We start from the raw sequence: 25,033 nt of genomic DNA, 5'->3' as shown, positions 1-25,033 counted from the left end.
TGTTCAACTTATGTCTCCCTGTCTCGTCATGTCAATTAGGTTCAGCTGTGCGTCCCTCCTGTGTGTCATTTCCTGATTTCTTTGTATAGCGTTTGTCTGCCTGTGCTCTTGGTCAGCATTTGATGGTGTTTTGTTCATCACTCTGCATCTCTCATCATGTTTTCATAGTTGTCTTTAGTTTTCCCAGTATAGGTTTTGGTAGCTTTTCGTTCCTCATTCCCTGTTTTGCCACTTTGGTCACTTGTAAATAAACGCTCGCTCGCACCATAACCTTTGCCTGCATTTTGGATCCTTTTCTCCACAAACACCACACCGTGACACTTAATACCATAAAAATAGGAGGCGTTAAAAATATTACTAGCTATTTATGTTTAATTTAGTAACAAGTTTAAATTTCAAGTTTACTCACAGAGCATCCAATAATTACTAAATTTTACAGGTACCTATATTAACATTTTGTTCATACCAAAGATATGCTAAAGATTATACAGTATTCATTGGATTTTGTATCTCCTGTACATCACATCCTTCAAAACGAATATAGTAGAGGATGAGGCACAACAGTTTTCTTTATTCGCCATTTTTAAACAACAAGATATTGTTTACAATATTTGGTCTTTAGTGTATCACAGACAGTGTGACTGCAAACAACCTTGTTTAACCTCTGGAGCACCAAAATCTAAAAATGCATCACATCCCTCTGAGATCCCTGTGCGTTATGTAGAAGAAGATGCATGCACACTAATACTTACTTAGGCTTCTTTGGGAATCTATATTGTAACCAGAAACCCCTTTTAACCATACACGGTAATCTTCCACTAACCTGCCGTGCACATCCAGAGAAATGTAACTACTCTTCAGGTCGATGCAGTCTGCAGAGACTGAATTTCATGGAAGCGTACGAGTTAAAAGTAGCTTCCCTCTATGTTGTAAGTTATAATGTAGATTTGCTGCAGAGGTCTAAATCAGGCATAAGTCTAACAACATGTACAACTACAGTTTACAACCCAGCAAATCAGTGCCTACCTGTTATACAGCAGAATGTCTGGTTTCCAAATGAGATGGTCAGGAAATCTCACATTGGACACACCTGGATAATCCACTGGATTCCACTGGAGGTAATAGTCAGTCCAGTACTGCAAAATGCAAACACATTTGGCACCTTGACTTTCACATTCCACTTACTTATTTTTAATACATTTAAAGGCCTATGGGCTTATTAAGCCTTTTTAAAGGCTCGGGGATTTAACACGGTTTCCTCGTAGCAGTGACAGTTACTATAAAAGCCAAAATAAATGTATGTGACAACATCACAGAGTGACATGGAACAAGAATGAGACTTGATTTCTGTCTGGAAGGTTTTCTGTTCAGAAAAAATGCTGCTAAGAGCATTTGAAATGTCGACATAATTGGAAAGCTCAGAGGATGATTACAGTTCCAGCTTGTAGTTGTTGAGACATTTCAACCCAAAATGTCAGAAGATTATTATATTTCAGTTATAATAAGCACGAGTACTGTTTAAAGGGCTCTTAATACCTGCTTTCTGTGACATCAGACCTGGCCTGAGATTTAACGTGGTTATGGTGATGGTGAGGGTGCCTTGGTCAGGCTGAAGATATGAGTTTACAGTTGTGTTGGTCTTTACTGCAATGTCAATTATATGTGACTACAGAGGCTGAAAGACTCCAGGATTATGCAGGTGGTGCTATATATGGGTGAGGCAGGCTGTTAAACATTTAAACTAAACGTTGGTACTTAGTGGATACTTGGTTTACACACTGTAGGAGATACAGTGTCTATTTATTTATAGACAGTATATATGTAAATATCAGAATGTGTAATTAAAATGGATAAATATGATGAGCTAAATAGCTTAGTAATTAATAAGCATTTGATTACTTTTACTCCATTTCTACCTGAAAATTGTCAATATTTTTCATCTTGTGAATATGATGGCTTTCATTTATTTCGTGTTAATTTTTTTCAAAAGTGCTTCAGCAAGCATTTAGCATTTTTATAATGTATTTTTAGTTTTTTAAGAAATTTAGACAGTTTTTTAAAAGTTTTTTTAAAATAAATTTGTGAGAATTTTAAGCTTTTTTCCACTTGTCATTATGAGGTATGGTGTGTAGAATTGTGAGGTGAAAAATGAATCTGATCCATTTTGGAAAAAGGCTGTAACATGAAAACATGTGGAACAAGAGAAGCGGCGTGAATAGTAATTGTAACTGTCCCTGAGACAGTTACAATAAAGTTGGTTATTTCATGTTTCTGTGATAGATTTATGCTTAATTTAGTTCATTTATTTATAAGATAAGAGGATAAAAGTTTAACATTAATTAAAAAACATGTCTAAAATATGTGATTACAAAATATGGGTTCGTTTAATATGTAAAGTGCTGTAAGTTTGTATGAGGTAAAGTTGTAATTGTCACATGACCAGAGTTTGGTTGAGAGCACAACCATGGCATCGTGGAGCTAGCATGGATACATGGCTACAGATACAGCCTCAACGTTAATGTCATTCTGCATGTGGTCCAAGAGGCGCACACGGTATGGTTTCATGTATATTGTTTGTATAATGTTGCATACGTGTTCTACACTGGTAATGAGAGGACATTTTTGTGATATACATTATTGTGCATTTTTTCTGTTCTACTTGCACAAGACTGTTTATGGACACTGATATGAGAGACTGATAAGGTCAAAACATTTATGTTGTAAACTTTGTGTTTCTTCAGTTTTCACGGCGTCTGAAGACAATAAGAGTGAGAGAGAGAGAAATAAATTTCCGAAGACATCAGTATGATGCGTGGCCATTCTTTGTTGGACCCCTGTAGTTACAGTAATGTTAGAAGTTTATGCCTTTGCTTTATCATTCATATGCATCTGGCTCTTATCTGTGCACACATGGTTTTACATCTTTAGTTTATTTGATTGTCTGCCTGGAACTGCAGGAACAGCAGGAACTGCAAAACAAAACCGAGTCTGTACTAAATCTGACCCTAACTAAGTGGAACTAAGCGGTCAAATTAATTAATGTTCATTCCCTTTTCAGATAAAACATAATTTTGCACTAGAAAAATGCGCCTGAATTTCGGAATATCCTTTCCTTTAATGGCAGCGTATAGTTTAAGTAGCATGAATTCCAGAAGTTTCTGAAAAATCTGATAATCTAAAGCCAAACTGTGGGTTACACAGCCCTGGGTTCAAATTTAACGGGACAAAACAATATAAGGCACAAGAATGACTTCTGTATTACAGATTATTTTCTTAAAACACATTGGGAATGGCATCTATCCCTGAGGATAAATGAAGGTACTGATTACACACAATGTTTAAAATGAAGCTCCAGAATTTCTTTTAAAATATAAATATGAATAGAAAGGTGAATATTTCACCAAATACAAAACTCCAACTCCAGGTCCACAGCCGTGGTGATACGTATGAACACATACTGTGAAGACACTTCTCTTGATTACATGGCTTTCATAAGGAGTTTTCTAATCCAATCTATAATTCACTTTTAATTAACTCAAAGTGCCATGTTCAAGTTGCCAGTATAACGAACCATAAAGGTCAGTTAATGATGAAGGCAAAGGAAAACAAACTGAGGAAGGATGTAATTGTCTGTGCATCTCACACGGTGATTTCGGAAAATGGCATTTCCACAGCCAGGGAACCCTCTTTAATTTGCACCACTGTTTAGCAAAAAACCTTCCACCTACCTTTTAATCTTTACAACAAGTCTTTCATTCATTTAACATCTACAAAACTTGCTGATCTATTATTTAATTTGAAAAGTAACTGGCCTTAAAATGACCAGATGTAACTCTACTCTCCGCTTTGTGCTTTATTAGTATGTGTATACGACTATGCAAAGTTGTCCATGTCTCATGCCAACTCTTGTCTGCAGGCTTAAATGCAGCCCTGTGTCTTAAGACAGCTGGTATTACATGAAACACAGCAATGCACAAGAGTATGAGGGCATAATCGTACTTAATATTCAAAATACTTGTGTACTAAATTATCTTCACTGGGTGTATCGAAGAGGTCATCCAGTTTGTTGGGCATTGTAAGATTTATAGTACAATTACCCAGTGGCACTGATGGAGGGCACTAGAAGGGTCGATCACATTTAATGTTTCAACGTGTAATCTTAAAGAATCCTCCTCAGTATTTCAAAGTCGTATATGTAGCAATGTATACATCTTGTATGCATCTTTATGACATTTTCCTTTTTTTCCCCTTTTACTTTTCTCAAAACCTACACAAGTAAAATAATCCAACAGATGCTGGATTGATGCTAAAACAAAGTACACTGTGGATGCTGTCGGCGCGATCATGTGCCTAAGAGCTAAAACGAATTTTGCAGGGAGCAGAAGGAGAGAGAGTGAACAAAACTCCCGCTGCGATGCCCCAGAATGATTTAAAACAGACCAAACAGCCTTGGTTCAGCCTTGGTAGAGTTGCTGACGATGCAGCAACAGGGATCTATTGTCACTGTGTGGACAAGCTGTAATAAAGCATCTGCGTTAATACACTTCATCTCACTGCATGAAGGACAAAGTGCTGTACTGCCCGTGTGGAAGACAAATAGAAAGTCTGGTTAGCACTACGCGTGAGTTACACAATTCATTTCATCACATGCTCAAAATATGATAAATCTCTTTGTGGTACATGTTTGCATAAACTAAATACCAGATTAAATGCCAAAAGTAAAGGTACAATGTAACACTTAGGTGAAAATGGTCTTAGAGTTAACTGAAAGGATTTATATAAAACAGATGGCTCTATGATTAAAATGCATGATGTGTAAAGCTTCGCAACTCAGCTTTTCTGTGACTTTACATAAATTATACTTACCAGCTGTAGCCAAATGTTGGTTGTTAAAACCTGGTTCTTCTCATCCTGTTAGAAAAACAGAATTATTCATGTTTGTAATTAAGTACATCTCTTTGACTTTTTTCTTTTTGATTTTTTTAAATGAAGTGTATGCTTCAGAAATGGGAAATCACACTACTAGAAATGTACAAATCCACAGAAGCGTCAGTTTTTAAACCTTTTATAACGCCTCACTCACACTAGAGAAAACAATGTTTGGAGACTGTGGCAAAACCAAAACTGCTGCATCAGTATGCACTGAACTTGGGATCTTGCTGTTTTTGGAATAGTTGCTTCAATGATGGGGATCAGGTCTGTCATCTTTAAATATATGAAAATTGCTTACATAACCACGCATGACTTATCACTTTACTGGCATGTATAGTATATGTAGTAGAGTAGTATGTAGTATGTAGTATGTATAAACAGCTGTGTTTAATGGGCAATCATTTACGCACCACATCCATTATTTGCATGAGGGTGAGGCCGAAGGAAACAATGAGACTCTGAGAGTCATTCTGGACTGGTCTCACTAGTGGGTTGTATCCATTCATCAGGTCACTGTACAGTCTGCGCTGGTTTGGCCCTTGATGAGAAACTACAGAAAAAAAGAGAAACAGGTAACCAGGACTCCAAAGAACAATTAATAAGTAAAATAAATTATAAATATAAGCAAGAAAGACATTGTTAGTCACATCAAATCATTCCTTAACTTCCAGCAGCCATACCGCAAAACAATTCACTATGCAGTATTTTACATCATAGAATATGAAGTGTGAACAGTTATTTTTTTAGATGTTACTAAAAACCTGAGTAAAAACAGTGACATTTCTAATATGCTGAAGTTCAGACAGCGACGCTAATTTATATCAAACATCAAGTACACACTTCTTTGCGTATTGTGCAAACTGAAATAAGGATCCCGTGCAATGTGAAATGCACAAAAGTCATTAAAATCTATCCTCTAGCTCTGTTCCTTTATTAAACATTATAAACTCTAATGTGGCTGACAAAAAAGAAGTAAATAAAAAAATAAAAAAATAAAAACATGACCTACAGCCTGTCTGTAGCTTTCTTTTCTACTTTACACACTGAGTTGCCTCCACCCTACACACACACGCACACAACTGTAATGAGAAAGAGCCCCACCAAGTCACACTGCTACACTGTACCTTCACATGTAAGAAGAATAATGTCTGCACTGATCTACGGGACAATCTATCCAACAGCTGTTGACATCTTCTAGTCTGGACTGGTGTGACAAGACTGACACACAACCACTGCCATTAGATACACAATGCTGCCGTGGCTCAAATGATCAATAAAACAATTTATTTGAAGTGAAGTTTATATATATTTGTGGATGAGACTGAGACAGCTAATTGAATTTAACTCAGCCTCTCCACTCGCCTGCAGCCTCTTACATCTTCCCCTTTTGCAGCCACTCACTATTACTCCACTTCTGTTCTGGGTCAGTCTCACTGCGTGGTGCTGATCCACCTCCTGCTTCATACAAGTTGTAAATCTCGCCCTTTAGAATAATTTTGCAATTGATTTAATGCATCTAAAGTTGGTGTTGGAGTCATCAACATTACCTGGGGTGGTGAAACAAATGCAGCCCAGACATGGCAATCTTTCAAATGCCGTATTTGGACATGATTCATCTCCCAATCTCAAATCAGACCTGTCCCTCATTTTAACACACACTTAGTTCCTCTCCTGAGTTATGGAGCGTTTTTGGCAGCATTTCTTCACTTCACTAATGGCCCAGTTATCTTAAACCTCCTATGAGAAGCACATTATCCTGATGGTTTGGCACAGAGCATACTGTCTATCTGCATATCCCTATTCCTCTGTTCTCTGTTGCATCCACTTCTTTCATTAAAAAAAAAGGTTAGCTGAAAGCTTGTCTTTGTCCATATCCCAAGTGGATATCCCCCCACTCCTGATCTCACCGTAATCAAATTTCAATGCAAGGTGACATTAATGTGTTGTATTGTCCACATACTGTTATACACCCCAGTACCATGCTGTCCGAAAAACCACAGCGGGTCCACGAGAAATGAGCTTGGAGCCATAAAAGGGAGAAGGAAAGTCTCTCAACCTCTTAATCAAATTTATCAGCCTTAGTAATATCAAAGGGCTGGACAGGACCTATAAGTACTCCAGACATGCCCTGACATTTATATGTGCATGCACCGTATGCACACACCCCAACAACACTTGCTTCGCTCTCAAAGAAACCTTCATTAACCTCTGCCTGTAAAGTGCAGACTAAAGAGCCCCAGTCAGTGATTATCATTAAATGAATTGCCTCGATTAAAATATTCAGACTCAGAGCAGATTTGAGTAAAACCGATGAGAAGCAGTATTCAATTAGAATAAAACATAAAGCATTGGAGATTTTGCACGGTTTGCTTATGTCCCTGTAGAAGGACCAGAGCCAGGATAAGATGTTCATACATATGGCAATATCTTGTGAAAGAAAAAAGACTGTTATTCTGTTTTGTTGTGTTTTTTTAAACATAGAAGCATCTGTCCATTCACTGTTTGCCCCAATCTCTTTATCACTCATAAACCACAATATTAGAAATGCTGTGATCTTGCAGCTCTTTTTATTCATTTTGCATAATATTTTTTCTAGTTAGATCACGAGAAACCGCACAGTTCAACAACAAAAGAAAGTTCAGAGCTGACAGACAAATCAGCCACACGTAACATGTAGTACAAGACATTATAACATGTTTGTTCTCTGCAAGCTGCATATTGGGTCTTACTTTAGTATAGTAATATTACTTCATAGCTTCTGAACCCATGAAAAACACACTTAATATCAAATACTAATAATGATGACTATAACTACAGTCACACCGAATCATTTGCACACACACACCCACACACACACCACTTTCATATGATTGCTAAGGCATCTAGACCAAAAGTGTCTGAAACTCAGTGTTTGGCACAACACGTTTGCAATCTCAGCTAGGGAACTGCTAAAATCAATCCGCAGCAGAGCAAGGGTGAACGCAAATTAACACGCCTCGTTCAATAACACGCACACAAAAATTCTATTACTCCTAATTATTTAAACAATAATTGTTATTTTTAACATTCATGGCGCGCGATAGAGTTAATTAGCCAAATGAAATGCATGCAGACTGCCTACCTTTCACTGTGCAGGCGGTGACTGCAATAGAAAGCAGAAAATTTACTAAGTCCATGTTGAAGCGCGTGAGGAGTGAAAACAGAAAGACTCTTCTGGATGCAGGAACGGGAGCGATAACACTGTGGGGCGGTGTGAGTGTGCGATGAGAGGGAATTCTGCCAATAAATAACTCCTCCTCCCAATGAAGAGCCGCTGTTTGGCAGCCCATTAATGATTTAATCTGAAGGATCAAAACTTTCTGCCCACAGTAGAATTTTTTTATCCTTACCTTTAACATATTTTGCGGTACTCTCTCATTTTTACAAGTGAACATTTTTGACTTTCAACACTGTTGACTGGATCTCCATGTCCCCTTTCTGTTTTTTGCGCATTGTAAACTACACAAATGACTAAATAGGCTACACCAAATCTATTGAGTTTATATAATTTATATTTCGTTTAAATATAATGTGGTTTTATATCAACCTACACTACCTCTTGCGTAACTTTTTCAGTCAAAAGCACGAGGAAGCGTCTGCGTAACTAGAGGCCATCTACTGGTCTGTAAAAACCACTATAATTATATTGCAATTGTGGGATGGAGTCTGTTTAATTATCAGTTTAATGTTGCAAACACTGTACATATTGTTTTTAATTTACCCCTATTTTAAATCCCTACACACAGAATGTGTTCAACATATTATTAAGACACACCAAGTAACTCATGCTGCTTTAGGATAGAAACTCTAACAGGGGTGGGCAATGAATTGTCCCAAGGGGCCAAGTGAGTAACTGGGAGTTTTGTGAAGGGCCAAAACAATAAGCTGAGTTTCAGTTCAGTAATAAAAGTAATATAAAACAAAGACGCCCCCCCCCCCATCCACATTAGAGACAATTACAAAACCATTACTGGGCTACGAAAAGCAGCAACAGCCAACGTCAACTAATGTTCTATTTCATACTACTCGTTCTGTATGTGTTTCATGTACATTAATACTGAAAACGAATAAATACACCCCAAAATTACTACAGGACTGGCACAAATGCACAAATTCTAGCAAACTAGACTCCTGTCTTCACCCATAAATGCTAATCATACTGTACGTGTCCTGAACAGGTCTTTCACTGTGTTTTTTGTTTTACCATCTAGAAGGTAAACAGCAGCACTCTTTCACTAATGTGTTATATATGCCCACTTTAAAAATAATGAGTCTATATATTCTGCCACAGACAGATTTAAAGTGGCTGATTAAAAGACAAGTGGCAGAGCTGAATGTGATCTGCATGTCAAATCATATGTTTCATCAGCTTGTGACTGATAAGATGAAATGTAATCATGGAATAATTGCACAGACAGTCACTTTTCAGTGTACTTTTATCATTTTGAAACAGAGCTTACAGACCAATTATGTGCACATGCAAGTCAAAATGCTCTTTATGCAAACTTGCTTCATTAGATCACTGTGAGCTATCTGCATGAATTGACAGCAGGATAACACATTAATATTTAGCTATTTAAAAGAAATCACAACAGATATGTTTAAATTTAAGGCTTGTTATTTACTCATATGGTAATGTAGTCATAATAATTTCCTGATGTGTCAATGTTGATACTGATATCAGGTTGAATATCAGCCCATATGTGAGAGTGCTGAACATTTTTATAAAAGAGGCCAAAGAAGGTCCATAAGCTGAATATTCAACTCCTTACGTGAGTTTATCTGTTATATCTGCTATTGTTATTGGACAATATATATCTATATATCTATATATATATACATACAATTCAGGGTTGAAGTGGAGCAGCAGGAAATCTCAGCTGACACTGGGTGAGAGGTAGGGTAAACAATGGGTAGGTCACTAACAAAGGACTGTGTTTTCCTGGTTTTTAACCCCTTTAGTATGGAGGACCACGAGAGCCCTCCATATAGTCCAGCTGCTAATTCAAATGTTAATCCCTGAGCTAATCTGTGAGCGAACAGGAAAGGGAAATGGATTTTGAAATGAGGAGTGGAATCGCCATTTTAAAAAGCATTTTGAAAATCAGTTAAATTGGAATTCAAAAATGGTTTTCGAAATGAAGTTTTTTTTTTAAATATTTTGAAAATCGTTTTTTTAATGAGGAATTCAAAAATGAATTTACAAATGCAGAATTTATTATACAATTCATTATTTAAGCACCGAATTCTTTATTTCGATGTGCGTGGCTCCTGAATCCTTACATTCATTATAACAACTTTGAACTTAATGACTAAAAACGTCCTTATAAGTTCACTTATTTGCTTATTTATTTATTCAGGCTTCGAAGATTGTATTTTATAATTTTTAATCCGTAAGACTGAAGTTGGTAATTGAGCTGCCTAGCCTACAAATCATAACTCGGGGTGAAGCGTGCCCTCTCCACTTCTACTGTCTTTGCTGCAGTTTGATTGGTGGATTCTCCTGATGGGCGGAAACAAGGCGACAGCCCGGAAGCGATAGCGCTCGTGACCATTAACTGTACACAAAAATGTTTAGGGTAGTTGAATCCCGCTAGCTTTCCACACCTGTGACCACGAAGCTGTAAGAGTAGGTACAGTAAACGAGACCATCGGCTGCCTACACGGAAACAACAATGCAGACTGTACGAAAGCGTCAAGTCAAGGATTTACACCTGAAGAGGTTTGTACTCTAAACACGAAGATGTCGCTGCTGTTATCGTCGCCTTGCTGAAGCGCAGTCGGTTCATAAACACAGAAAGCGTAAAGCTTAAAGAAACGAACGTCTGTAAAACCCCGAGAATAAATGTTTTCTACAGTACAGTATCTGCTTATCACTTCTTCTCCTGCATGTATCCAGGAACAGATGCTGGAGGCTGGATTGCGCGCCAAGTGAATGATTGGACGTACAAATGAAAACAATGAGGCGCGCATGCTCCGTTTGATAGCGCCAGTTAGGCGTTATTTCAAGCCAAATGTTGTAGAAACAAAATCCTGGCTCCTGTTGTTGTATTTACCTCGTTCTTGTCTTCAGGCTTTCTGATGACATGACAGGAACACCAACTAACTCTGGAAAATCTCACTGACTGTGTAGTGGATCTGGATGTAACCAGTGTTGCCAACTTAGCGACTTTGTCGCTATATTTAGCGAGTTTTCAGACCCCCTTAGCGACTTTTTTTCTAAAAAGCGACTAGCGACAAATCTGGCGACTTTTTCTGGTATTATTGGAGACTTATTTATGACGACTTTTTGACGTGAAAACGCGTATCGCTCTTACTCTCAACAAGCAGCGGTGCTGCCGTGGGCGCCTCACCCGTGCCAAAGCGCTCACGAGCGGAGGATAGTCCTCCCCCAGCTGCTATCAGGGCAGGAGACGTTCACACCTGTGCGTCCAAACGGCAAATGAATCGCGCATGAGCGAAGCCTCTGCTCCAGCACTGACTGTAACGCAGTCAGTTCTTCCTTTACTCTTATGCTGTTTTGTGGATCACAAGGTTTAAAACTACTTATAAACACACACTCTCACACACAAAGTAACTCCACCAGAGTGCCAATTTCGGGTCACTTTTGCCGGTCCACGCCCGGGTAAAGGAGCAGGGTTGGAATTGTGACATTAAAAAACAATAATTGCTAAAAGAAATTTAATTTGTAGTTCTAAATAAATTCTAACTGCATTTAGGACGTTTTTTACTCACTTTATGTCTCTTCCACGATGTTATTTCTCTCTCCAACAACGTAGGTTACAATTACGTTAGCATGACAAATTATGCAAATTAGGTGATGACGTCATTTGGCGACTTCTAGCGACTTTTAGGACAGCCAATAGCGATTTTCCTTACTAAGGAGTTGGCAACACTGGATGTAACTAGTCTGTTTTCAGTCTTCAGACATCTGGCCAGAAACACAATCATGTAAAAGAAGAAAACATAGATCAGGTCAAGCAAAAACAAAAAATCAAAAGGGGCTATAGGAAAAGAACACGTGCAACTACAGCGTTTGAGACCTTAAGTCATATAAAGCCTGACTTGTGTCTTAAAGGTCTAGACCAGTGTTGTCAAACGTCACAGGCCATAATCGGCTCTGCAAAGACTCCACTGTGGCCTACTGGATCCTTTGGAAAATGAGAAGGAGGGCATAAATTCTTGGACTATTAAATGCATAAGTTTTGAATGTTTTCCTATTAATAAAGCCCTCCCACATGGGCATCTTTACTACACCAAAGTAATTACAACTTTTACAATTGGTCCACAAAAACTGGGCAGTTTTTGTGACTCACTTACTCCTGTGAAATTTTATAATCACAGGGCAATGAGCTACCTCAATTCCTTTTGTAATTTCACACATTTAGTTGTTACAATTTAAGCTCAAAGAGTCAAGCTGAACGATCTCTTTCATATATTACAGCAGCATTTCTTTATCACGTGGAAAAACTGACATGTACCATTGAAATTGCCTTTCTTTTTCTTATATTAATTAAAGCTCAGGGATGAAATCTTCAACTGAACTTCTTTTTCATTGACAGAAAGGGGGAGTGTCACTAGTCCAGCCCACTTAAGGTCAAAGTGGGCTCTATATATTCCATAATATATAATGAGTTTGACATTCCTGCTCTAGACACATATGTTAGACTGACACAGCTTTAAGCTGAATCAGCAGTGGTTGCTACTAGCAGTATGTTGAACTGAAACCAACAAGTGGCTGCAAAAGTTTCCCAGCAGCTGAGTTTTGCAAAAAATTTGTGTGGCTTCATTAATTTTTGCAGCTTTATGATCAATATGTCTGGATGGCAAGAAAAAGGATTTCAGGCAGATGCAGATGGTCACAGCACTCTTTGCAGTAAATACTGGTTTTGCTGGTGTTACAAGGGAGCCTGTAATCCTCGAGGAAGGCTGAAAGCCCATGGGGGATTTATCTGCACTCATCTTCCCGCTTTCCCAGTGCATATGTTGAACTATAGGGACTGTCCTCAACATGCTACAGGAAATTGCACAGCTGCACACAATAAACAGCAGGTTGGATAGTTCAGCAGTTTCACAGCTGCTGCATAATTATTACTCTGAAATCAAAGAGTGGAGGATGCAAGGGGGGTGAAAAGAGAATACACTTGTGTTTTAATATAACATTTTAAAATACTGTAGTTTTACCATCAATATAAAATACTCGAATTCAAGTAAGGAAAGCATGTGCTCTTAACCTGAAATAAATGCAGTAACATGTCTGTTAAGTGCTCGGCAGCTGTGTTGCCCTTTGCTTTGGTAATGCTTGCTCTATTACAATGACTCACTGTATGTTTACAGCACTCCTGGTGTTTCAAAGGAAAATGTGGCGCAGAAGAAAAAGCAGCGCTTCCACTTTGACCTGTGGCTGTGTCTCACTGTGCAGAACTGGATATTAGACTTTGGAAGGCCCATTGTTATGGTAGGGAGGCTCAGTGCGGTTTAAATCTAATGAAGGAAAAAAAGGCAAATGGATGGTTACATCAATATTTTCAATTTCAGTGGAAACCAGTATTTTCTTACATATGTTTCAGATCATTCTTCCTCTGGAGTGGTTTCCACTGAACAAGCCCAGTGCTGGAGACTATTTCCACATGGCCTACAATGTCATAACGCCATTCCTAATGCTCAAGGCAAGTCTTAATGCAGCAGAGTGTCTTAGTGATTGTGAAGACAACATCAGGTCTTCTGTATTCTCTCCAGTGAATCATTTCTATGTGAACACTTGACCTACTGTGTAACTCTTTATTTCAATGTTGCTTTTACTGCAGTTGCATCAGGCCAACCTGGTTTTCTGTTGCTTTACAGACTGAAATCTGTGCTGACTTTTAATGTTTTGTATCTTATTGCTTATGTGTGATTCCTATACAGTTAGGACAGTTCAAGACTCTCAAGTCTAGGAGAGGCAAAGATTTCAGCATTCCAGATCTCGTCATTCCTTTTCTGCTCTGCATGTTGTGACTGCTGGCCATGTTTTGATTTTTGATAGTTTAGTTTTCACCAATAAAAATCTTGGGCAGGCCCTAGTTAGAAAAACCTTCCAGGGATTACTGAGCTTGTTTAATACCTGCTTTAAGAGACTGTTGCTCAACATGGCAACATTATATCCAACATCATTTTGGGTTAATTTTTTTTTTTTTTGATCAAGGTCTTTTTATTGAACAAAGAATTACTTCCAACAACAATTACGGCAATATTAACAAACAGTCGTCATACAGTAAATAATACAATAAATGAACAACAGCAAGGGAAAAAAACAAACAAACAAACAAAAAAACCCACTCACACGCACATTAGGCAATAGTATCTGGACTTAATCTTTCAAAGTAAGTAAGAAAAGGTTGCCATGTGTCATAAAAACCTCCGAACCAAACCTTTTACAGTGTAGCGGATCTTTTCCAGCTGAGTATAGTACATGACATCCTTAACCCATTGCCCATATACAGGTGGAAGTGGCTCTTTCCATTTCAATAATATAATTCTACGGGCCAAAAGAGTGCAAAAGGCCAGAAGATCAGAGTGTGATTTGGAAAGACTGGCATCACAAGGCGTCACCCCAAAAATAGCTATAAATGGGCAGGGTGCAATTGGAACACCAAATATGTTGGACATGGTTTCAAATATGCTTTTCCAAAAGCTACCCAGTTTTGGACATGCCCAGAACATGTGAAATAGGGAAGCAGGCTCTCGTTTGCACCGGTCACATGTGGGGTCAAACCCATCCTTGATTTTGCACAGTCTAGTTTTAGACCAATGGAGACGGTGAACCACTTTGAACTGAATCACCACATGTTTAAGGCAAATAGATATTTTGGGTTAATTTTTTTTCTCAGTTTCAGGAATCAGAATTGCATCAGTTAAAATGTTGTGTAATAATTTTGTGTTATGATTTTTCAGGTAGCCACTTATGTGCATTTTGAGGCAGACTATTTAAGTTCTTGCAAACCAACATAAAAACCCATAATTCAACGCCTGACTGGCAAAGAGACAGTGTTACTTCTAGTCAGTGTAATGACGCAAGTTGCATGCTTTTGTTAGAGGATGTAGGTCATCCGTGTGGTTGTGTTATGAAACAAGCTATTTGCCCCGCAATATCCATTACCTTTAAGGCAGATCTATATTTAAGAGACAGGAAGAACTAGGCAGGTGCAGCTGAATAGATAAAAACACAAACACACCTACATAAAGTCAAAAACATATTCAAGAAAAGAAAAACAGCACATTAACTTGTAGGCTGTGTGAAAAAATATCTCAGAGATGATGCACAGGCGCTGTGCTTGAAGCCAGTTCTTAAAGGTGTCCCCAGAATAACTCTTTTAAGGTATACATGTTTGTTTCTGCTCCATTCAGCTGATTGAGCGCAGTCCAAGAGTGCTGTCTCGCACAGCCGTGTACCTCTGCATCATCACGTTCGTCATGGGAGCCAGCATCCACCTGGTGGGAGACTCCATCAACCACCGGCTCATCCTGAGTGGCTATCAGCTGCACCTATCAGTGAGGGAGAACCCCATCATCAAAGACCTTAAACCAGCTTCACTGGTAAGATGGCAAACAGCTAAGATCCATGGTGGGCTTAGTGGGAATACTGGAATACATGGAGAAGGTTGTCAAAGTGTGTGTTTGTATGTTATTTATGTAAGTGGGACAACTTCGTGCATGCTGCTCGTACAAAAAATATTGTTTGTCTTCAGCAGTTTAAAAAAGCTGTTCTTTTTGAACTGAGAGTACACCGCAGAAACAAGCGTCACCGCAGCTGTTTAGATGCAGCAGACTTTATCCTGCTGTGTGGGAGTGGAGCTTATTTTTCTCTCTGCTCCTTCATCGTCATCATCACATCTTTTATTGTCACATCGACCAGAAGCAGAACATCGTACCTTTGATAGTGTGGTGTTTGTCAACACTTATATACTGTGGGTTAGTGTAGCAGCACAACAGCAGTCATGTTAAGATTTTATATCCTGACTTGATTTGTTCTTGATTTATTTCCCTGCTGATTCCAGGGGAAGAAATCACTACGGATCTTATTTATTACAAAACCAAGATTCATATGTAGTTGTTCAAACATCTGATTGATGCACAACTTCTTACCCCACAGTTAGACCAACAGAGAGTCAAAGAAGGTTTTTAAAAACATTTTTTTACACTGATTCATGTGAATTTCATTGTGAGGTTTAAACCCATTTACTGCCTACAGAAATGTAAGTTTGCTCTCATCTTTCAGCGTAGTACTTTGAGGTATTGACTGATGTTCCAGATCTCTACTTTCATGTTTTTTTCAATTTTTATTATACTCCTTTATTTATCCAAGTAAAAGTCTCATTAAGATTTAAATCTCATTTCCAAGAGGGACCTGGCATCGTGGCAGCAAAAGTTACAAAACATGACAACATAACAACAATTCGTACAAACATGGGAAAAATATGCAATAGCAGATCATTAAGAGCCACATTTAACCATTTCTGACAATCAATTGTATGATGTTGTGAGAACGAAGGCTGTATTAGTTGCAGTTTAAACACATGTAAACACACAGATAGGAAGAAATGAGCCAAGGGGAGATTTATAGTTAAAAACCAACCAATGGGAAAGTCTGTGGATATACTGTACAGAGATGGCCATTTAACAGCAGCATACAGAGAACAGTGATGTACACAATTTCCACAGCCAACAATAAAACATGGTAGATAGTATCTAATCTCTTTAGGTACTGGACTGGTGCATTCATAAAAAGCAGATCGTATCCAATAAAGGAAAAAAAAGCTGCATAAATTTAAATGTTTTCTCACTTTAAGCGAGAAACAAGACCATTTGAGAATAACATGAACTTGGATTTCTCTAGATTTCATACCTGTCATTGCCAACTGTAATCAGCAGCTTTTGTGTGTGTGTGAGGCTTCATCAAATAATTAAAGTCCTCGGGTCAACAGCTTTCAACAACTCATCATCTCATGAAATGTTGTGATTTTACACATTTGGAAAATACGATTGCGTGAAATCTTTTCTTCAGTTAGTTACAACATTTTTAATATACAGTCACTTCAGGTAAAGCCAGTGTCTTCTTATATTTTTACATTACTTAATGTTGTTCACAGCTGTTTTTTAAAGTCTTGTTTTGCTCTCTGTGAGTTCTGTAATAAAGTTGACGTTACACACCAGAACACTAGGTGGCACTGTAGCATAAGGTTGTGTGTCTGGGAACGTTTTAATGAATTTAATTTGGTCCTTCTCCCTCAGATTGACTCCTTTGAGCTGCTGTATTATTATGACGAACACCTGGGACACTTAATGTGGTATGTTTACAATAATTATGTTGCATGTACAGAAATGGATCGCTATGAACCCCTTTTTGGGTGGGGTGGGGGGTTATGATGGATATGTTTTGAAAAAACATACAAAGGCGAGTAAAGTAATTAGAGCAGAGATTTTGAGGAAATCTGTACACAGTTAGCATTAAGCTTTAATGTGTGACCAGTTTTTGTCTCTAATGAATCCTAATGAAAATGAATCCTATTACGTGCAGGAAAACTGAGAATTTTTCCAGATCACTTGGTTTTATTTTAAAATGAAGAAGAGTTATAGCTCTCCTGCTATTTCTTATTATTGCACAGACTCTTAGTTTTATGGGTTTGTTTATGTTTTATTCCCCTCATAATGTTCCAGCATTGCATTTTCACTGCTGAGGTAAAGGAATTACAGTTTTCAGTGGATGAGTCTGCTGTTCGCTCAGTAATGCAGATATGGGTGTGGTTTGAGTATTGCAGTTCTGGAAAGAAGATAGAGGGTGAGTAGGGAGATTGCTAATATGTTGAAGCAGGATGAACTGTACTGTAGTTGTCTTTTTACCTCCTTGCTCACCGGTGCTGCCAAAGAACTCATATGAAATTAGACGAGTGAGTTGAGACAGTGTTTAAGCTTCCTTTGCTCAGGCGTTACATAAGCAGCCTCATGAAGGGTTGAACTGCTTTGTGACAGATGACAGGACACGAGGGAAGGTGCAGCTGTGAACTGTTCAGTGCTTTGGCCCCAAAACCAACAGGTTACTTTTATACATATTCTTTTATTTATGTTTTAATATGAAGAACATAATCTTTTAAACATGAAAATATAAATGAGTACACAAACCTGGATATGTGCACTTTCGTAGTCATATCCAGGATCCTTTGAATTCTAAGTTGGAAGCATAAATTGTAGTACTGATGTGATTTGTGATACACTAATAGTACACAAAAAGCTGTGTAGTTGTTAAGGAAGCAGGAATATGAGCAGAGACTAAAACTCATATAGTCACTTGCTGTACTCGCCAAATTAGTTTGACAAATATAGTGAAAAGCCGTTAATGGAGCAAATAAGTGGACCTGATGGGAAAATAATGTTCCTTTTAAACCTTTGGGCTCATCCAAATGGAGATAATCATTTTATAGGAGATGAAACATTTACAGTCGGACTAAATTTACACAAATAAGAACCATCAATAATAATTCTCTCTGGGTGGTATGAAAGACTCTAGCTTGAGACCAGCTGACAGTTTAATAGATTTCAAAGGTGTTATTAACTGACCATGTACAGCACATCCCTGTAATATTTACTCTGAAAATAAAATGCAGTTTATTTTATTTTTTTCCATCTTGTTTTTAGTAACTTTGATCAGCGATTAGATTTATTTTTACAACTGTTCTGCTAAATTCCCACTTTCATTTTAATTCACTGCTTAAAAATGTACTAATAATTGTTGCAGATGTAAAGTTAAACAAATGACCTCATTATCGTTATCACGTCTAAGCATTTAATAACAAAAAGAGAAAGAAATGGTTTTTTTCCCCTTCCGCTTTTGTGGTTTGTTAAATACTGTTTACAAAGGTAGCCTTGAACCGAGCTCAATAATATTTTTCATTGCCCGTTTATAAAGATGTACTTGAACATAATGTTCATCCTGTGCAGAGGATAAGGGTTTGCTTCTTCTTTTTTTTCGCCAGGTATATTCCTTTCTTTATCATTCTGTTCATCTACTTCAGTGGTTGCTTCTCCAGTGGTGAAGAACAGAAAAAGGTTCCTCTTGCTGGTTGGCTTTTGCTGGGACCAAGCGCTCTCTACTATTGGTCAGTCTATCCTTTAGACACACTACATAGATTACCAGACACAGAAACTCACCATGAATACATTCAGTTGTTATTAAAGTGATGAAAACTGTGAAGGACATCTGAAGTCTAATCATGGGCTTTAGAGAAGAAATGCTTAACACTAATTGGGATGATTACAAATAACTTTCATAATCTAAACTAACTGAGATAAAGAAAAGAGTAGACGGACATCAGTAACGCTCACATTTAAAGTAAAGCCAGGGAAACATTCAATACTACAAGTGAAGTTAATAGCTTATGAACAGTCCCTCCAATTATTCTGCACTCCAAACTATTTTAATTCTTTTATAAATGACCTTTAGTATTCTGAACTCCAGTATTTTCTAACCTATTTCTAAAATCAATTTCTTTCTGTCTAAAAAGTCTGACAAAAATGAACATGTGACTAAACCAGATAAACAAACATCTAACAAATGTCCAAATTGAATTTTACACACAAAGAAAGATATAGACGTGCTTGAGAGCAGCTTTGAGGATCCTTTGAAACCTGTGCCATTTTGGAAAAGCAATTACTTTTCTTATCTGACATCTAAACGGTAATATAGTTAGTAATGTGAATAGGATTGTTGCAATATACAACAGTATTGATGTTTCCATGAAGATTGCAGTTTCCTTATAATAATATTTTGTTGGACATTTAGTATTTGGTTTTCACTGATTTTCTGACTTCTCCTGTCTCTTTTTTTTTTAATTTCTTCTAGGTACTTGGTCACTGAAGGACAAATCGCTGAACTTTTCCTCCTCACCTTCGTTGCTATGGTTGCTATGGTGATATTCCAACATCATAAAGGACTTGGCCCCGACAGTAATGGTCTGTTCCTGTTCTACAGTTTCGGTGTTACTGTGTTGCTTGTGGCTCTGTGGGTGGCCTATCTGTGGAATGACCCAGTGCTACGCAACAAGTACCCCGGGCTCATTTATGTGCCGGAGCCCTGGTCCTACTACACTTTGCATATAAAGAAGAGCCACTGACAGGTTTACCAGTGTTGTATGTTTTTATAAGTGAAAGAAACTGCTCTCTTTTCTTTCTTTTTAAAAATACATTTTCTCAAATTTTGTGTGGCAGAGACATTAGCTGTGCTTAACTATGGCACTTAATAAAACTCATTGATGTGCACTGGTTTTCACTGTTAAACTCAAGGATATTCTGCCTCCTGTCCCAGTACTGAGCAGGGAATTTGCCTCCTTTGTAGATTTTTATATCGATGTATGTGAAATGTTTCGCTGTTTGTCTCACTTTGATTAGGCAATGTGATTTTTGTGGCATGAGAAATCATAAAAGAGACCAGCACTGCACACTGTCATGCATCATGTTATCAGTATTAGGGTAGATTTTGCAATTCTCATGTCATACATGTTTAATTTACTAATGCAAATTGGGAATAAATCTGTTCATCATTTTAAAAATATTTTGGCCAAATGGGAATGTGTTAAAATTAAAGGTATAAATACTGGACTGGGATTTAACCAATAAAGACAAAGTGAGCCCCTATGGTCCTTTATTTACCTCTCAATTACCATTACACATGTTCTATTTTACTTAGAAACCAATCACTGCCTCACAACTGCTACCAGTCATTCAAATATAACTTGTGGATGTGTTGCATTTAAAAATCTATTGCACAGGACCCTAAGATCAGGCACAAGCCCCGCTGTTAATTCAAATGAATTAAGTGCCACTTAAACACCTGTGGAGCATTGACATTTTGGGAATGTTTGGTAATGAATTCTTTTTAAAGAATTCAATTAATTTGACATATGACGGTGCCACGAAGCAACCTGAATGGAAAAAGAGAAAGCTGACCTTGCATAACCTCAAAGAATCCAATCTATTAACAGCTGAATGCTGTAATATTGATCTTTAACACCCCTGAAGAAACAGGTGCTATGGTTACACATGGTCCTCTCTTGACTGTCGGAAAAGATAAAAAGAAGTAGTTACAGTATATAAGTATATTACTTTATCTTAAAATATGCATATTTATAGAAATTTAGTTGCATGGAAAACAAAAAAAACCTTAATAATAGTTGTTTTTTTTAATGTAGAAAGTATTCACTCATCTGCCTTCAAATGCATTTGAATTTCAGTGACATTCCATTCTTAATCCATAGGGTTTGAATATGATGTTGGCCCACCATTTGCAGCTATTACAGCTTCAACTCTTCTGGAAAGGCTTTCCACAAAGTTCAGGAGTGTTAATGGGACTTTTTGAACAATCTTAAAGAAGTGTATTTGTGAGGTCAGATACTGAGAAGCCTTGGCTTGCAGTCTCCACTCTAATTTACCCTTATTGGGTTGAGGCCATGGCTCTGTGCAGGCCAAAGTTATCAACTTATCCATGTCTTTGTGGATGCTGGTGCACAGTCATGTTGGAACAGGAAGGTGCCATCCCCAAACTGTTCCTACGTATTTGAGAGCATGAAATTGTCTATGATGGTGATGTAAGGCTTGGATGCAGCTGCTCAGCCATGGAAGCCCATTGGATGAAGCTCTCCACACGCTGTTCATGAACTAATCTAAAGGCTACATGAAGTCTGGAGGTCTGTCGTGATCGACTGCACACTAAGTGCCTAAGCATCTGTTGACCTCGCTCTCCTCGTGGAGTTGCTTTTGTTTCCAGTCGCTTCCTCTTTTTATAATACCACTAACAGTGACTGTGGAATATTCAGTATAGAGGATTTCATGAGTGGACTTGTTGCACGGGAGGTATCATGTCACGGTAACATGCTGGAACTCATTGAGCTCCTGAGAGCGACCCATTCTTTCACAAATGTGTGTAGAAACAGTCTGCATGCATAGTTGCTTGATTTTATACACATGTGGCTGTGGAAGTGATTGAAACACCTGAATTCAATGATTTGGATGGGTGAATGAATACTTTTGGCGGTATAGTGTATATGGATTTATAAAAGGTAAAAATAAAAGAGCAATACAATAACAAAATATTAAAATAACAAGATTAAACCTGACTAATCTTTAAGTGGATGCCACAATAAGAAGTCTCAGTTTAACATGAAACATCAGCATTACGTAAATAACAGGCTCTCCTTTGATTGGTCAGTCAGTCTGGGTCATATGACTGGCTGACGTATGATCCAGCTTAAATGATTGAGCATTTTTTCACACCTTCTTGTATCACCTAGTCGAATCCCATACAATGTCTTAGTAAGAAGGCTTTCTATTTCCCCTGCACCCAAACACCCGTCTTTTGCACCTCCTGCCTTTTAAGGACACTGTGAATTACAATACAACTTTATTTGTTTATTTATACAGCAATAAAAGGGAATATAAGAACAAAGTTACTAAGAACAGATATAGCTAAAAGATAAAGTACATAAATAAGAAATTGAACCAAATATAAAATAGGGACACTAACTAGATGGAAAAGCTATGTTGAATAAATTAGTTTTTAAACGGGATTTAACACTAGATTTACTAAACCTGCGCTAATTTGCGTAACTTCCCTAAACCCAACACCTACTAGAATTACTGGCTTTTTTATTTTCTGGTGCAAGTCCCAAGGTGTTAATCACCCCTGCTGAGATTTTCCACAGGTCGTCAGCTCGTTTCTCCTCCAGCTTTTGTTGTGCAAACCACCCATTATCCTTGAGGCCTGGCACATTTGCATTTGCTCACTCACAGATCACAGATCCAAGCCAGGCCAAACCTCTGTGTTACAACCTTCAGAAATTCCTGCCATATCGATACAAAAGACACATATTCACAATATATGGGTACACAAGTCTGTTTTATTTATTTTAAGTGTTTCAAACTTCACAGCGTTTGCAGACCCAGTGTTCATCATCCCTGCATTTGGCACAGGTGAATTTCTTACATGTTGCACAGGTAAACCTGCTGCGATTCCTGTTGCAGCTCTCTTGCACCTGGCACTGCGTTGTCTTTCCAGTCCCTGGCACAGCAGCTTCAGCAGGCTGTGCTAATATTTCCTTGTGCTGCATGAATCGGCAACGAAGTTCCTGAGCTAGAAGACTCAGAAACAATCTTCTTTTGCCTGTCCACCCTGTACATGCCTTGTACAAAATGTAGGCATTCCCCGCCGCCAGGTCCAGCATATTGTGGAAAACTGCTATTGGCCACCTGCGTGTTGCTGCTCTTACGGAATACATCCGCGCAAGTTGAGGAGGTTCACGCCGGACTTTATTCACCGTGCCCAGTAACGTTGTTTTGCGCTGCAGCAGTCTGTGCGACAGTGACAGTGAAGTAAAGAAATTGTCCGTTGTGACGTTTCTCCCATCATCCAAAAACGGCTCCATCAGTTTCATGACCACGTTCTCTGACCGCGGTAAAGTGAGCCGTCATTTGTGAGCCGCGGTCAAGCCAGCCGCCTCTTATCCGCCGCATAAATTTCCTTGCGCTTTTACACCAGTCTTTACGGTAGCGCCTTTTCGCTTTATATCCCGATTGAGAGCCTAGACCCACGCGCACGCGCGCGCACACATTACGATGGAGCAGCCCAATACAGTCAATACAATTATGTCTATTACAAAAATTCATTAAAAATCATCCTTAGTAGTTGAGGTCCAACTTTCAACACATCCCTCCTCTGGGACACCTACTGTACCTGTGTGCCAAGTTTCATCCAGATTTACTGTAGAATTCCTCAGAAATTAAAGGAAACTTATATTCAATGCAATACAGTCAATACACTACAATTATGTCAAATTTCAAAAATTCATTAAAAATCATCCTTAGTAGTTGAGGTCCAACTTTCAACACATTCCTTCTCTGGGACACCTACTGTACCTGTGTGCCAAGTTTCATCCAGATTTACTGTAGAATTCCTCAGAAATTAAAGGAAACTTATATTCAATTCAATACAGTCAATACACTACAATTATGTCAAATTTCAAAAATTCATTAAAAATCATCCTTAGTAGTTGAGGTCCAACTTTCAACACATTCCTCTTCTGGGACACCTACTCTACCTGTGTGCCAAGTTTCATCCAGATTTACTGTAGAATTCCTCAGAAATTAAAGGAAACTTATATTCAATGCAATACAGTCAATACACTACAATTATGTCAAATTTCAAAAATTCATTAAAAATCATCCTTAGTAGTTGAGGTCCAACTTTCAACACATTCCTTCTCTGGGACACCTACTCTAGCTGTGTGCCAAGTTTCATCCAGATTTACTGTAGAATTCCTCAGAAATTAAAGGAAACTTATATTCAATTCAATACAGTCAATACACTACAATTATGTCAAATTTCAAAAATTCATTAAAAATCATCCTTAGTAGTTGAGGTCCAACTTTCAACACATTCCTTCTCTGGGACACCTACTCTAGCTGTGTGCCAAGTTTCATCCAGATTTACTGTAGAATTCCTCAGAAATTAAAGGAAACTTATATTCAATTCAATACAGTCAATACACTACAATTATGTCAAATTTCAAAAATTCATTAAAAATCATCCTTAGTAGTTGAGGTCCAACTTTCAACACATTCCTCTTCTGGGACACCTACTCTACCTGTGTGCCAAGTTTCATCCAGATTTACTGTAGAATTCCTCAGAAATTAAAGGAAACTTATATTCAATTCAATACAGTCAATACACTACAATTATGTCAAATTTCAAAAATTCATTAAAAATCATCCTTAGTAGTTGAGGTCCAACTTTCAACACATTCCTTCTCTGGGACACCTACTGTACCTGTGTGCCAAGTTTCATCCAGATTTACTGTAGAATTCCTCAGAAATTAAAGGAAACTTATATTCAATTCAATACAGTCAATACACTACAATTATGTCAAATTTCACAAATTCATTAAAAATCATCCTTAGTAGTTGAGGTCCAACTTTCAACAGATTCCTTCTCTGGGACACGTACTGTACCTGTGTGCCAAGTTTCATCCAGATTTACTGT

At 38.0% G+C, this 25,033-nt stretch overlaps 2 protein-coding genes across 4 annotated transcripts in view; one reads left to right on the top strand and one right to left on the bottom strand.

Moving 5' to 3' along the window:
* chrna7a (cholinergic receptor, nicotinic, alpha 7a (neuronal)) overlaps nucleotides 1-11,762 on the bottom strand; it is a 31,011-nt gene extending 19,249 nt beyond the window's left edge. The window contains exons 1-4 of one of the 2 annotated variants that reach the window (XM_087840609.1): nucleotides 11,707-11,762; nucleotides 5,343-5,482; nucleotides 4,867-4,911; nucleotides 1,027-1,136 (exon numbers count right to left, since the gene is read on the bottom strand). In XM_087840609.1, coding sequence (XP_087696735.1) covers nucleotides 1,027-1,136; nucleotides 4,867-4,911; nucleotides 5,343-5,438 — 251 coding nt within the window. In that variant the 5' untranslated portion in view covers nucleotides 5,439-5,482; nucleotides 11,707-11,762. Of the gene's footprint in view, nucleotides 1-1,026; nucleotides 1,137-4,866; nucleotides 4,912-5,342; nucleotides 5,483-8,053; nucleotides 8,262-11,706 lie in introns of those variants that run through there. The other variant, XM_087840607.1, reaches the window with a different exon arrangement.
* On the top strand, nucleotides 10,492-20,635 carry cln6a (CLN6 transmembrane ER protein a). Of its 2 annotated transcripts, XM_006793858.3 has the most exons (7): nucleotides 10,492-10,693; nucleotides 13,309-13,429; nucleotides 13,542-13,640; nucleotides 15,358-15,546; nucleotides 17,242-17,297; nucleotides 18,981-19,103; nucleotides 19,847-20,635. In XM_006793858.3, the coding sequence occupies exons 1-7, from the start codon at nucleotides 10,647-10,649 to the stop codon at nucleotides 20,115-20,117; spliced, it is 906 nt and encodes a 301-aa protein (XP_006793921.2). In that variant the 5' UTR covers nucleotides 10,492-10,646; the 3' UTR covers nucleotides 20,118-20,635. The 2 variants fall into 2 exon arrangements, with proteins under 2 accessions (XP_006793921.2, XP_006793922.2); XM_006793859.3 differs by lacking the exon at nucleotides 18,981-19,103.
* The last annotated feature ends 4,398 nt before the right edge of the window (nucleotides 20,636-25,033 follow it).

The sequence above is a fragment of the Neolamprologus brichardi genome, chromosome 1 (assembly GCF_056152115.1).
Source record: "Neolamprologus brichardi isolate AB-2024 chromosome 1, ASM5615211v1, whole genome shotgun sequence".
Classification (NCBI taxonomy): Eukaryota; Metazoa; Chordata; class Actinopteri; order Cichliformes; family Cichlidae; genus Neolamprologus; species Neolamprologus brichardi.
The sequence above is the reverse complement of the archived record's forward strand: the minus strand, read 5'-3'. Positions and strand labels throughout refer to the sequence as shown.

Bases quoted from the DNA above. Each gene is read 5' to 3' on its own strand.
- cln6a (XM_006793858.3), top strand. From the start codon at position 10,647: ATGCAGACTGTACGAAAGCGTCAAGTCAAGGATTTACACCTGAAGAG. The intron at 17,298-18,980 runs GTATGTTTACAA...TTTTTTCGCCAG, and splicing joins CACCTGGGACACTTAATGTG to GTATATTCCTTTCTTTATCA. The intron at 19,104-19,846 runs GTCAGTCTATCC...AATTTCTTCTAG, and splicing joins CCAAGCGCTCTCTACTATTG to GTACTTGGTCACTGAAGGAC.